The 13444-nt window shown below is 31.6% G+C and overlaps 1 protein-coding gene across 2 annotated transcripts in view; it reads left to right on the forward strand.

Annotated features, from left to right (window-relative positions):
- The window catches only part of LOC127708850 (broad substrate specificity ATP-binding cassette transporter ABCG2-like), a 38035-nt gene extending 26429 nt beyond the window's left edge, over positions 1 to 11606 (forward strand). For both annotated transcript variants that reach the window (XM_052214008.1, XM_052214009.1), the window contains 6 exons: positions 99 to 188; positions 2078 to 2202; positions 3451 to 3605; positions 5361 to 5450; positions 6938 to 6993; positions 8265 to 11606. In XM_052214008.1, the coding sequence (XP_052069968.1) occupies positions 99 to 188; positions 2078 to 2202; positions 3451 to 3605; positions 5361 to 5450; positions 6938 to 6993; positions 8265 to 8418 (670 nt within the window). In that variant the 3' untranslated portion in view covers positions 8419 to 11606. The remainder of the gene's footprint in view (positions 1 to 98; positions 189 to 2077; positions 2203 to 3450; positions 3606 to 5360; positions 5451 to 6937; positions 6994 to 8264) is intronic.
- Positions 11607 to 13444: the final 1838 nt, after the last annotated feature.

Raw genomic sequence — 13444 nt, forward strand, 5'->3', positions numbered from 1 at the left:
GTAAGTGTAAATACATCCAATGTAAATACAGGCAGTTGGGAACATTGTATCAATACCCTCTTAATTAATGTTTTAACTTATTTTATTTTATCTTCCAGAGTTGGAGCCTTTTTCTTCATTATAATGAATCAAGTATTTGGAAATTTATCAGCAGTAGAATTGTTTATCAAAGAGAGATCTATATTCATGTATGTAATTTTATAGCATTGTCCATTTTTGTTGTCAAAGTTTTGACCTAATTGTTTAATTTTTTTTTCTTTATAATTATGAATCAAGTATTTAGTAATTTTTATTCCATATTTTTTTTTAAAGAGATTTATATTTTCACAATTTGTGGCCAAAATCTTTTTTAAACTAAATATGTCTTCAAAATCTTCTATCCAATACTGATCTGATATTCATGCAATTATCAGATACTTGTAGATTGTTGGTAGTTTAGCCACCTCGCAGCCTCCTTCATTTAGAAAACTCACTACCATGAAACTGGACAAATATGAGATAGTAAAATCCCATTAAAATAACAAACATTATACAAAGATGTTTGTAAGGTAACTTTGTGTACACACCTCCCAATAAACAATAATGTTTACACATATCCCTTTGAACAACAATGTGTACACACATCCCACTAAACAACAATGTAAACAAATATCCCATTATACAAGCATTTAACAATGATGTTAGATGGTTTTGTTTGTGTAAATATATCCCTTTAAACTACAATGTTTACATATATCCCATTTAACAAAAAAGCAATGAACAGTATATCCCTGGTTTATTACATGTAGCATTCTAATCTTTAGTTGTTTTTGTCGAGCCTGCGTCGCAGAAAGCTTGACATAGGGATAGTGATCCGGCGGCGTTAACTTACTTCTTAAAAGCTTTATATTTTAGAAGGTGGAAGACCTGGATGTTTCATACTTTGTATATAGATGCCTTATGTTACGAAGGTTCCGTCTGTCACATGTCCATTGTCCTTGACCTCATTTTCATGGTTCAGTGACCACTTGAAAAAAAAAGTTAAGATTTTTTGTAATGTTAATTTCTCTCTTATTATGAGTAATAGGATAACTATATTTGGTATGTGCGTACCTTGCAAGGTCCTCATGCCCGTCAGACAGTTTTCTCTTGACCTCGACCTCATTTCATGGATCAGTGAACAAGGTAAAGTTTTTGTGGTCAAGTCCATATCTCAGATACTATAAGCAATAGTTAGGTTTTTGTGTTTTGGTCTGTTTTTCTTAAACTATAAGCAATAGGTCAACTATATTTGTTGTATGGAAGGATTGTAAGCTGTACATGTCCGCCTGGCATGGTTCATCTGACCTTGACCTCATTTTCATGGTTCATTGGTCAATGTTTAGTTTTCTTGGTTAAGTCTGTTTCATAGAAACTATAAGCAATAGGTCAACTATATTTAGTGTATTGAATGATTGTAAGGTGTACATGTATTTCTCGTTTGGTTTATATGACCTTGACCTCATTTTCTTCGATCAAGTTAAGTTTATGTGATAGTTGTAGTAAAGCTTTATATTTAGGACTATCAACATAATATCAATGATTAGTAAAGAAGGCGAGACATTTCAGCGTGTGCAATCTTGTTTTTTTAAGGTTGGGGAAATATAAAGATAAGGAGATGTGGTATGATTGCCAATGAGACAACTATCCACCAAAGTTCAAATGAAGTGGGTCTAAGCAATTATAGGCAACTGTACGGCCTTCAACAATGAGAAAAATCCATACCGTACGGTTGGCTATAAAAGGCCCCCACATGAAAAATATGAAACAATTTAATTAAGAAAACTAACAGCTTAATTTATAACAAAACAGTTTACGAAAAACAAATATGACAGGCATGAACCAACGACAACCACTGAACTACAGGATCCTGACTTGGGACAGGCACAAAAAAAATGTGGCGGGGTTAAACATGTTTGTGAGAGCTCAAAGCCCATTTTGACTTTATAAATTACATAGAATGTAACTGATAGAACATGATAATGCATGGTAGCAGTGTATTAAGCTGATTTAACAATGACTTGAAAATATAAAAACTATTAAAGAATGATATTTTCAGGCATGAGAACGTGAGTGGATTTTACAGAGTGTCGGCCTACTTTTTCTCCAAGATTATCTGTGATGTTATACCTATGAGACTGATTCCAGTTATCCTGTTTTCAGTTGTCACATATTTTATGTTGGGTAAAGTAGAATATTAAATTTAGAGTGAAATTCAAGGGTTTTCTCTTTATAATGAAATCTTTTTTATCCTTGTCTCCTCCCAACTTTAGGTCACCTTGAGTTGACATGCATTTTAGAATAGATCAGCTTTAGGAAGGAAAATAACTGAGCCATTCCAAGAAGAAACTGTATGGGAGGATTAGAGGCAGTTTTTTTCTCATAGCCTTCACTCTTAAAATCACTTTATCCTACAATCAGCTAATTATTGTACAAATAACATATATACCAATGTATTTTTATGCCCCTGCCTTAGGCGACGGGGGCTTCAAGTGTTACCCTTGAGCTTCTGTCTTTCTGTCCTTCCATTTTTTTGTCTCTGTCCATCCCATTTTCATTGCAAAGCTTGAGCAGGGGCATTCGTGTCCTCATACACATTCTTCTTTTATTGCTTCTTTTTGTTCCTATACAAATACATTCTCCTATCCATTTTTTGTTTGAAGAGCCTTATATCATGTCATAAGCCAGGAAAAATCAGTTAAAGGTTATTTTAATGATTAGGGTTAAATCAATTTAAGTGTAGCCAGGGTTTATATAATTGTTTATCGCTATTTAAGAAATTTTCCTTTGATCTTACTGACTGATAATTTCCTTTCTCAGCACAGTAGAGTGATATGAAAAATTATCGCTAGAAACTAAGGGCACACATGCTGTTGTCAATAAAATTAACAACGTCATCATAGGTAAAATAGCGTTAAACAGATTATCATTGGTCATCTCAACTTGATTGCTTTTCTCACTTTCGCCGTACCGGCTCAAGCGAGAAAATCAATCTCGTTGAGATGACAAACGATATTCTATAAATCCAAGAATAAACACACCAGTGATATGATTAGGTTTTCAGCAAATATTTCTACACACACTTGTTTTCTTGCACATCCTATACTACAGTATGTATTCCCCTGCCACTGAGACCAAGCTACCGGGTACTACATACCAAGTCTGAAATGATTGATATACAGTAAATTCAGAAATTTTTTAGTGCATTTTTTTTGTGATTTTTTAAGAATGGATAAAAGTGCCAAATTTTTATTACCGGTATTGAGATTTCTGAAGGCTGTATGCAAATTGTGCTTTCAAAATTTCAAATGCATTTTATTTTAAGATGCTTATTCAGTCATAATTTCTGTGATAATAAACAAAATCACAAAACTGCTTGAATTTACTGTTAAACATTTTCAAATAGTTTATATTTTCTACCCTTTTTTGCAGGTTTTCAAGTAGCTGTAGACAAATTTTTCCTGTATGTCCTGTCATTGTTTTTGGTAGCCATGTCTGCATCAGGAATTGCTTTCTTCTTCAGTGCCACTGTTTCAATATTTGCTGTTGCTAACTTGTGTATTGCTCTCACATATGTTTTTATGATGGTAAGATTTCACTTATATATTTTTTGTTGTCAGTGTTAAATTTGATTGTCAAGAAGGATAACTTGCTCTTAAGATGGATGCCACTTTTGGGACTTAATGGTGTCGCAGCTGTTCTTTGACAGCTTCATAATCTCTCAGAAACTATCATCAGAAGCTAATAAATGTTCCAAATACAAAGTATTAATATTTGACACATTGCTATGATATTAGACCAATAAACATTTTCTTTCACAATACAATGTATTTTTATCCTCTTCATTTAAGAGAGGCGGAAGATACCAAAGGTACGTTCAAACTCATAAGTTGAAAACAAACTGACAAAGCCATGACGAAAAACGAAAAAAAGACTAAAAGACAAACAACAGTAAATAAAACAAAACATAAAAAACTAAAACTGACCAACACGAACCCCACCAAAAACGGGGGTGATATCAGGTGCTGTGAAATATGTAGAAATCTTATTTGCTTCATATTTCATGCTTAAACATTTTACCTTATTAGATATGAAATTAAAAACTTACTCACACTGGTTTTTGTCTCGCCTTGACGGAGTCAAAAAGCGAGACATAGGTATGCTGTTTCCGGCGTTGGTGGCGGCGTCAACAATGTATTAGTTTGTGATTAGGTCTAGTTCATGGTGAACCACTAGTGGTAGGTCAATGATATTTGGTATGCAGTTGTATAAGCATTGGCACATCTCATTACCATGTAGATAATTTGGCCCCGCCCCCTCAGTCAAGGTCTATTGACTTTGAAACTTTTCATAGTTTACATGTATTAGTTTGTGATTAGGTCAATTTATGGGGAACCACTAGTGGTAGGTCAATGATATTTGGTATGCAGTTGTATAAGCATTGGCATATCTCATTTCCATGGGATTATTTGGCTCAGCCCCCTTAGTCATGGTCTATTGACTTTGAAAATATTGCTTAGTTAACATGTATTAGTTTGTGATTAGGTCAGTTCAAGGGGAACCATTAGTGGTAGGCCAATGTTAATTGGTATTCAGTTGTATAAGCATTAGCACATCTCATTTCAATGGAGAATATTTGGCCCCATCCCCTCAGTCATGGCCTATTGACTTTGAAACATTTGCTTAGTTTACATGTATTAGTTTGTGATAAAATCAGTTTAAGATGAACTGCTAATGTTAAGTCAATGATATTTGGTATGCAAATTGATTGGCATTTGTAAGTATTGTTTCAATAGAGATTATATAGCTTCACCCCCTCTTCATGGTTCATTGACTTTGAAACTTTTACATAGTTTACAAGTTAATGTTTGTGTTTAGGTTCGTTTAAAGGGAACAACTTATAATAAGTCAATTATATTTGGTATACAGTTGTATTAGCATTGACGCATCTCATTTACATGGAGATAGTTTAGCCATGTACCTCAGTCATGGTTCATTGACTTTGAATATTTGCATAACTTACATGTTAAAGTATTGCTATTTTAATTTCAACATTTGCATTATCAAAATTACAAAAAGGCGAGACATATCTCTGTGATAACAGTTTATGATTTGTTTCTTCTTCATTTATTTCTCAGAATTACAGCAAACTATATGTTTTTTTCTTGAAATAATAGAGTTTTGTATGGTTTACACATCATCTTGATTTCATTTGCTTGATTTTTGAGTGATTCACACAAAATGATTAATGCACCTCTTCTTTTTGCTTGCTTTGAGATGTTTACAGATGAGTTTTTAGGGGTTTACACATACTAATTACTTAATATCTGTTTCCACCTCAGGTATTTAGTGGTTTACTGGTAAATGTATCCTCTGTTCCATCATGGTTACAATGGCTGAAATGGGCAAGCTTATTTAGATATGGTTTAAATGTAAGTATTGTTTATGTAGTATTTTATGTGTCAGATGGAACAACATCTAGGCTGAATAAGGCATATGTTTGATGGTCTTTTCATGCTTCATTCGTGATCGTTAATTTGCATAGAATTTCACTCAAACCTGTGCTAGGGGCTGTCTTAAACTTGCAGTGAGGTGAAAATTTTATTACTCCATATTGAAAACCTCACTGTGACTTTGAGATGAAAAACAGTAATAAAAGCGCTGTTCCTTTGCTTTTTGTGTTTTATTGCTGTGCATATACTTATTTTGTGTCATGGATGGATACCCATATCCTTTCTTTTCTATTTAATTGACCATTTTCAAAGTGACATAAGGTTACATATCTTTCAATGTAAGTTTACATCAATGAGTACAGGAGCAACTGAGTAAAGTAGTTATGTTTAAAAGACTTTCCATGTTAAACTAGATATAGTTTAAGTTGACATCTTAGTCCAATAGCGTAAGATATAGGATCATGTTAACTTACAAGGAATTGGTTCAAGCTATCATCCAAATAAAAATAAGGAGATGCGGTATGATTGCCAATGAGACAACTATCCACCAAAGTTCAAAGGAAGTGGATGTAAGCAATTATAGGCATCCTTACCCTATACACCAATCTCCAGTTGTGTTTTATGAATGATTTACACCGGTTGATCCAAGGTCAATCAGGGAAACAACATCATTGAGCAATCTGTTCTAACTGTGACGTAATAGCATAAGTATTGTGACATAGGAAATTTATGGGAAAGTGCATGAATTTGAAAGTCATCTATTGTCATTGCTATCTGGATTTGCATATTGTATACATTCTATAGGATTACATCAAAAGATATCTATTGAGTATACTTCACGAAAGTAAACAGATTTAGTAGTAAACCACTATTGATTTAAAATATAATGAAAATTATTAATCTCCAAATACAGAGCGGATAGTATATTGCAATCATCTCGTCTATCCATCTGTCACTTTTGTTATGTATTACTATGCCTCATCAGATGTCTCAAATTTTGACCATTTTGCTGAAAAATTGTGAAATGAGAAAATTCCAAAGTCATGAATTATACATATGAAGGATTCTATGTACCGGAATACAATCATTAAAAATTGAAAAATGGAACTGATGAGTTGCTGAAATCCAGTTTATTTGAACTCTGTTTGATAGTTCTGCCATAGGTTATCATACCACATCTTATTTTATAACGATTGTTTATAACATGATTCCTAAAATCATTTAAAACTCCTGCCTGTTTCACACTTTGGCTACATAAAAAATGGTGAAAAATTTTATATGTAAAGTTTGAAATGACGGCCCTCCACCCATTATTGGAACTAGTATATTGATAGAGAATGAATCTGTTAGTGAATGAGAACTTGACTTTAGACTTGTTTGATTTATTTAGGTAAGAGAATTTTAACTTTGAGCTGTGAGACATACATGTTGTATCGGCATATCTAATAAATGTTCATGTATTATAGGCATTGGATATAAATGAGCTGAAAGACATGACCTTTTCAAATGGTACAGCTACATGGTAAGATACAAAATAAAGAACATTTATATGTGTAACCATCAATAGTAAAGAAAAAAACATGATAAGATGCTTCAGTCTGAAAGATTTTCATCAAGCCATATATTGTATTCAGAGACAAAACTTTTAGTGACTTGACTAAGCTAGTCATGCCTTTACTTAAAATATAACAGCTCAGAATAATTTATAAAAAAAAATTACAAACATGCTTCTTCATATTTTTTTTTCTTTTCTGAAAGCTAACAAATAAATTTCTATATGAAAGGACAATGTACAATTTGAATATAAAAATCAGAAGATTTGGTATGATGCCAATGTGACAACTCTCCACCAGAGACCAAATGATGTAGAAGTAAGCAACTATTGGTCACCTTATGGTCTTTAACAATGAGCAAAATCCATACGGCATAACAAGCTATATAAAAGACCCTGAAAGGACAAATATAAAACATAGAAAACTAACAGCCTTAATAAAGTTAATTATATACAAGACAATAAATGAAAAACAAATATGATAAACAGCAACAAACTACAACTACTGAATTACAGACTCCTTACTATGGACAGATACATATAGAAAGTGGAGCTTTTTGGCCCACAAATTCACAACAACAAAAAAATTGCCAATAAAAAATTTTTAGTATCAAAAGAACAACTTTTTAGAAAAAATGAATATTAGCTTAACCTTGATGACACTGGTGAATAGATAAATGCAAAATACACTTATGGTTTAAATATCTTTTTGGGAGACAGTTGTGCTCTATATTATTTCTAAGCATGTGTAAGTCAAATTATCAATATTTTGTATAATTTTGTCATTTTACTGAATTTACTTAAATTTCATGGCTATATAACACTTAAAACACAAAAACACTTTGGTTTTATCAAAATACATACATTCAACATTTAATTCTGAATTTCTGCAATATTTTGAAATATCTTCATACCTTGGTTATTTGCATTTTTAGAATGAAGCATTCTGGATAATTTTTTATACCCCATCATAGGAGATAGGACTATTTTACATTCACATTTTTGCAAAAAAATCTTTTGGTATGTCATAAATTAATTGAATTGCTGATTGATATACATCAATTCAACATTTACAAAAAAGTCATTGACTTTTAAATATTAATTTTATCTTTGTCCATTAACTGTTAATGGAAGTTAGAATTGCCATGTCTGCCAGATTTTTTTTAATTAGTGTATTATTCTCTATAAGATTTGTTACTTGTTTATGTTATCCATTCTTAAGATTACATTTCTGTTTGCAGCTCAGTAACTGGTAATGACTATCTAGTTGATCAGAACATTCCTTACAAAACAAGCTGGGATTTTTGGCAAAATATTGTTGCGCTTGTGTCCATGTCAGTGATCGCCATGTGTGGTACATACATCCAGTTGAGAAGAATGAAGAAATTAAGATAAAGATCTTACATTTGAGAACACATGACAGATTGTTGCTAGTACCAAACCAAGATGTGTTTCTGTGTGATGACAGAGTTGTGACCCTTAATAAGTGTTATGGTTTAGTTATCATGAAACTAACATAAATTTTGAAATTTTTGTTAGTTATTGGCTAGTTAGTTGGGAAAAAAAGAAATGATTTATTGTGACATTATTTTAGAAATTAAACATCCTAGTTTTCATTTTTTACATAAACAAATGAACAGAGCATGTATAGATATTACATCGTATAGCATATAATTATGGATCATTGATTTTTACATGTGTTGTATATAAGATTTCAAGTTTCAAATTTTTATTTCCCAAAGACCATAAAGAGGTTTGTGAATAGTACAAACAAACTAATATTCAAATATAACAAAGTAACAAAGTAATGCAGTGATCATTATAGTTAATCATTAACAAATATACAATATATATATTCAATTTTAAGGAAGACTCATTACCATATATACATGTACAAGAAGTAATCAATTTTAAGGAAGACTCATTAACATATATACATGTACAAGAAGTAATAAATTTTAAGGAAGACAGCCAAATTAGATTATAATTGATTCCAGCCTAGGTAACAAATAAGAAAAAGTCTGGTCCTTGAATTAGTGAAGCGAAGTAAGTGGATCTCTCCTGCTTTAGTATCCTGTTTAGCTAAAAATGTTTAGCTTGGCTTATGATAAAGTGAATACCATCCATACAGCCCCTTCATTTAAGGTTTTCAGACATTATTTTTTAAGCCATAAATCAGATTTTTACCAAAATTGGTTAGATAGTGTCCGGCAGGGAAATGAAAGCCCTTTAAATTTTGAGATAAGGGGTAAAAGCTGTAATAATTGTGACTTTACTGTGAGTATTACCATCTTAAGCAATCAGTTATTATTTTTAATCCAATTTTAGTTTGTAACATTCAACCATACTGATCAATTGGTCAAATATATTAAGCAACTAATACATAAGTCATCACCAAGTTAGCATTGTAAGTAGAGAAAGTTAAAAAGTAAAATAAATTCTATCCTAAAGAGGTGACTTGACAGTAGCTTACTTATTTTCAAATCAGATGAAAGGCAAGATTCATAATATAGATATGCATTTATATTTCTTTTTGCTTTACAAAAATTGAGCTCAGTTATAAATAAAATCAAAAACATTCTGCTTGCAAACAATAAAGTTCTGATGAAGAGACTGGCATGACCAGTGGAAAGTTCTGGTTTATTTTAAAGAGTTTTTGTTATATATGTGTATATTGACAATCATACCACATCTTCTTATTTATATAAGTAAACTCAAGTCAAAGGTACTGTTCTGGAACACACACATATAAGTATTTCAATATATTTTTATAGATTTTTATCCATGTGAAAAATATATGCCAGTAGATATTATTAATCTTGCCATAGTGATGCAATAAATATTATAAAAATTATAAAACATAATAAAGTAATAGCACTTCCAGAAATAAACCTCATTAGATCCTACAATCAAACTGAAAGAATCTGTGTTTAAGATTCTCCCTTATGAAACAATCATTCACAACTGTTATGTTTGTCCTGTTTGAGCCTCACAATCTTCTTCATTGGAAATCATTCTATCTACTACTACATGATAGTGTCTCCTAATTACCATAGTGAAAAATAGTTTGACGATTGGACACTTCATGATAGTAGTAGGTAGAAAGCTTTAGTGCAGCTATGAAATATATTAAAAGTTGATAAAGCCTTCCATGTATTATACCCCAGGGAAAAAGTTCCATAAGGGTATAATAATTTTGACCTGTCCGTCCGTCAGTCTTGTTCTTATCACTTGCAACAAAGAATTTCATGAAACTTTGTAGTTAATTAGGACATACTAGGTAGATGTGCATATGGACAGGAAATTATGATTTAACATTTTTTCTAGGAGGTATGCCCTTTGAACTAAGAATTTTAGCCTAAATATACAACTGCAAACATTTTTTATCGCAACTCCTCTGAAACCACATAATGGAATTTATGAAACTTTGTATATAATAAGGACATTATATGTAAATGTGCATATCCACAAGAAATTTCTATCATTTGACCTTTTTAGGAGTTATGAGTCTTTAAACTTGGGAATCTGGTGAGATTTTGTTTGCACAGTGACAATGTAGGGGTGTGAGGTATGTGAGAATACTCACAAAGGTGTTTTGATATGTCTCTTGTTAAAATGGACCCCAGTAATCGTAACTGTATAAATGTCTCAATGTATCTTACTTTCAAATAATAATTTCCCTAAGTACATGTATTCTATATTAATATACAGGGATAGTTGATTGAAGCTGTAGATTATAAATAGCAAACGCACAATAAATTTATGTTAATAAAAAGTTTTTTTTGTGAATGAGAGTGAGGCTTATACAATTGTGAAAAGATTAATAACTTAACATTTACAAACTGAAACATTACAGTGGCAATTTGAAACAATCAGTTGAATAAATCATAAACTTAACAATCAAAATCAGTATTCTTGCCAATTATTGTTGTGTTCAAAGTTTTGCATTTCATTATTTATTAATTAATGACTAAACTTGCATAATTATTAACTTGTGATTTTTATTCATGTTTTTTTTATACATATACTTCCTTGTTTTACTTTATTTTTTAATACCAGTGCCAAATTAAATGATAATGAAAAAGTCCAATGACAAGTTTCATCGTGTTTCATCTCTTTGTGTCACAAATTTAGCTTGTGAAGAAAGTTCAGTACATTGTATTTGAATGTAAAATATAAGGAAATACAATGACAATGGTTCATGTTTACATTGACCACTGTCCTATTTAAACAAATCATGGTATTGCTACTTACAAAAGAATCAACTTGTAATATTCTGTAGTGTTGAAAAATTTCACAATTGATTTATTTGTGGTAATTTCATGATTAAGAACAAAGAAAAATAAAAAATATTGAATGGTTCCTTAGTAAAAGGTATATGAGAGGACTCATAGCTGGCAAAAACTGTAATTTTTGAATTTACAAACTGTTTACATTGTCAATTGAAAATGTTGTTTCTTTTTCTTTGTTCTTAGTTTTCAACTGATTATAATTTTTTTATATTATTTCACTTGATGAATATTATAGTAAATAACATGCAGAAATATATATAATTAATAAAGAGAACAGATATCTTGTTAAAATTACTCTTTACTTACTGAAAATAGTCAACCAAAGGTACAAAAATGTGGACAACCGAATTGTGAATCTTGTTATATACTTATTCGAAGGAACAGAATTAGTTTTTAAATCCAGACATATTTTTAAAATCAAGAACAGTTTTACATATGCATTGGAAGACCTTTAATGTATCATAACTTGCAGTGGTGGTCAAGAAAATTATATTGGACAAACCAGCAATACCATTAGAAAACTAATGACAGTACATAGACAGCAAATTAGAGTCCCAAGTACAAAAAAAATCTCACTTAGCAAACATATTGATTTATGCGCTGGATCAAATCATCTATATTGTGACTTTCACTTTTGTTTTAAGTACCTACGTTGTACTATTTTATTGTTCAGGATTTAAGGTAGATTCACTGTATACTGCCATCTTGGATTGTACAATACCAGTACACAATCGGTCTAGTTCTTAGCCTTACAAACCTGTTCGTGCATTTTTCATTGTTATTCAAAGGAAAATAATTATCTAAGATACCTGGGACGATCTCACTACACAAAAGATCTCTTTTGTTTACTTATTGTACCTCGAACTTATTAACCCGGTGTAGGTCTTTAAGTTGCAGGTTTTTTTTACTAAAAGTCAATCAGGCATGACTAATAAGACACGCCCTCTTAAAATCGGGGGGTCCAACATAGGATAGGGTAAAAAAATGAAATACCATTATGTACAATTTCGGAGAAATAAAGTGCTTTTGGTTGATTTAATATCTCCGGTCAATAATCAAACAGTATTTGAGTGGAAATACAAAATGTCCGAAACCGGGAAATGCAGGCTGCAAAAGGAATTTATTTTCAAAATAAGTCCATATCTCAATTTCTTACAGTGGCCGTTATTGATTGTGAATTCATATCGTTTCGTTTTTTGGCATTTGTCTACCGGAGAAAAAAAGGTGGGAGGGGCTCATAACTTAACTTACGATTTTGATCTTGGTTCAACTTTATTCTATTACGGCATACATTTTACCTCTAGTCAACGCTCCATCTTATTAAAGTGATGCTCTAAAATTGTTATGATTTGCTTAAGTTTGATCCACTTTACATCTTGTCGTAAATATGCATGACATATTTGCCACTGGACATCAAGGGAGCAATTTATTAATCAGCACCATTAAGTGGTACACAATCATTAGTCTTCAGTTGATAGTTATCTCAGGCAGTTTACCACTATTTATAAATTTAATTTTCAAGCGTTAATTTCAGCATTTCTTTCCTTATTTTTCTCTTTGCATTTAATCTTTTTGAACATAAAATAACGTAGTCCACATTAGGGGTTATATTATATCTTATCCAACCATACTTGGAGGAGGGGAGAAGAACAGAAAAAAAATCTGCATTGAGTGGCAATCAATCATAAGCGTACAACGACGGCAGTCACTAAAGTGAACCGATCTAGTTTAAATCGATCTAAATGTCCTAGTGTGAACGGGGTCTAAGTGGCAAAATTTGCTGTTTCAAGTTTTTTTTTATATCTGGTATAATAGTTGTTATAAAACCAGCCGAACATCCAAACTGACACACCCCTTTAGCAAGGGTATACTGTCGGACTGGAGAGATCCAGAGATGTCAATATTTCTATACCCAAGTCAAGCCGTTGGATTTGAATAAAATGAGATAAAGGTATACATTAATGTGGCAGCTACCCAACGACACAGAAAAATCAAAATACTAAGAGTCAAGCACGCGGCCCTTTCCGCGGTGAATACACTTTTTCAGCAGGTGAATATGCTTTTTTATTCAAAATCCAACTCATATAGAAAACCCTACTAAAATTCTATCAATATGGAATAATAAATGA

Source organism: Mytilus californianus, unplaced genomic scaffold, assembly GCF_021869535.1.
Source record: "Mytilus californianus isolate M0D057914Y unplaced genomic scaffold, xbMytCali1.0.p SCAF_7, whole genome shotgun sequence".
In the NCBI taxonomy this organism is placed as follows: domain Eukaryota; kingdom Metazoa; phylum Mollusca; class Bivalvia; order Mytilida; family Mytilidae; genus Mytilus; species Mytilus californianus.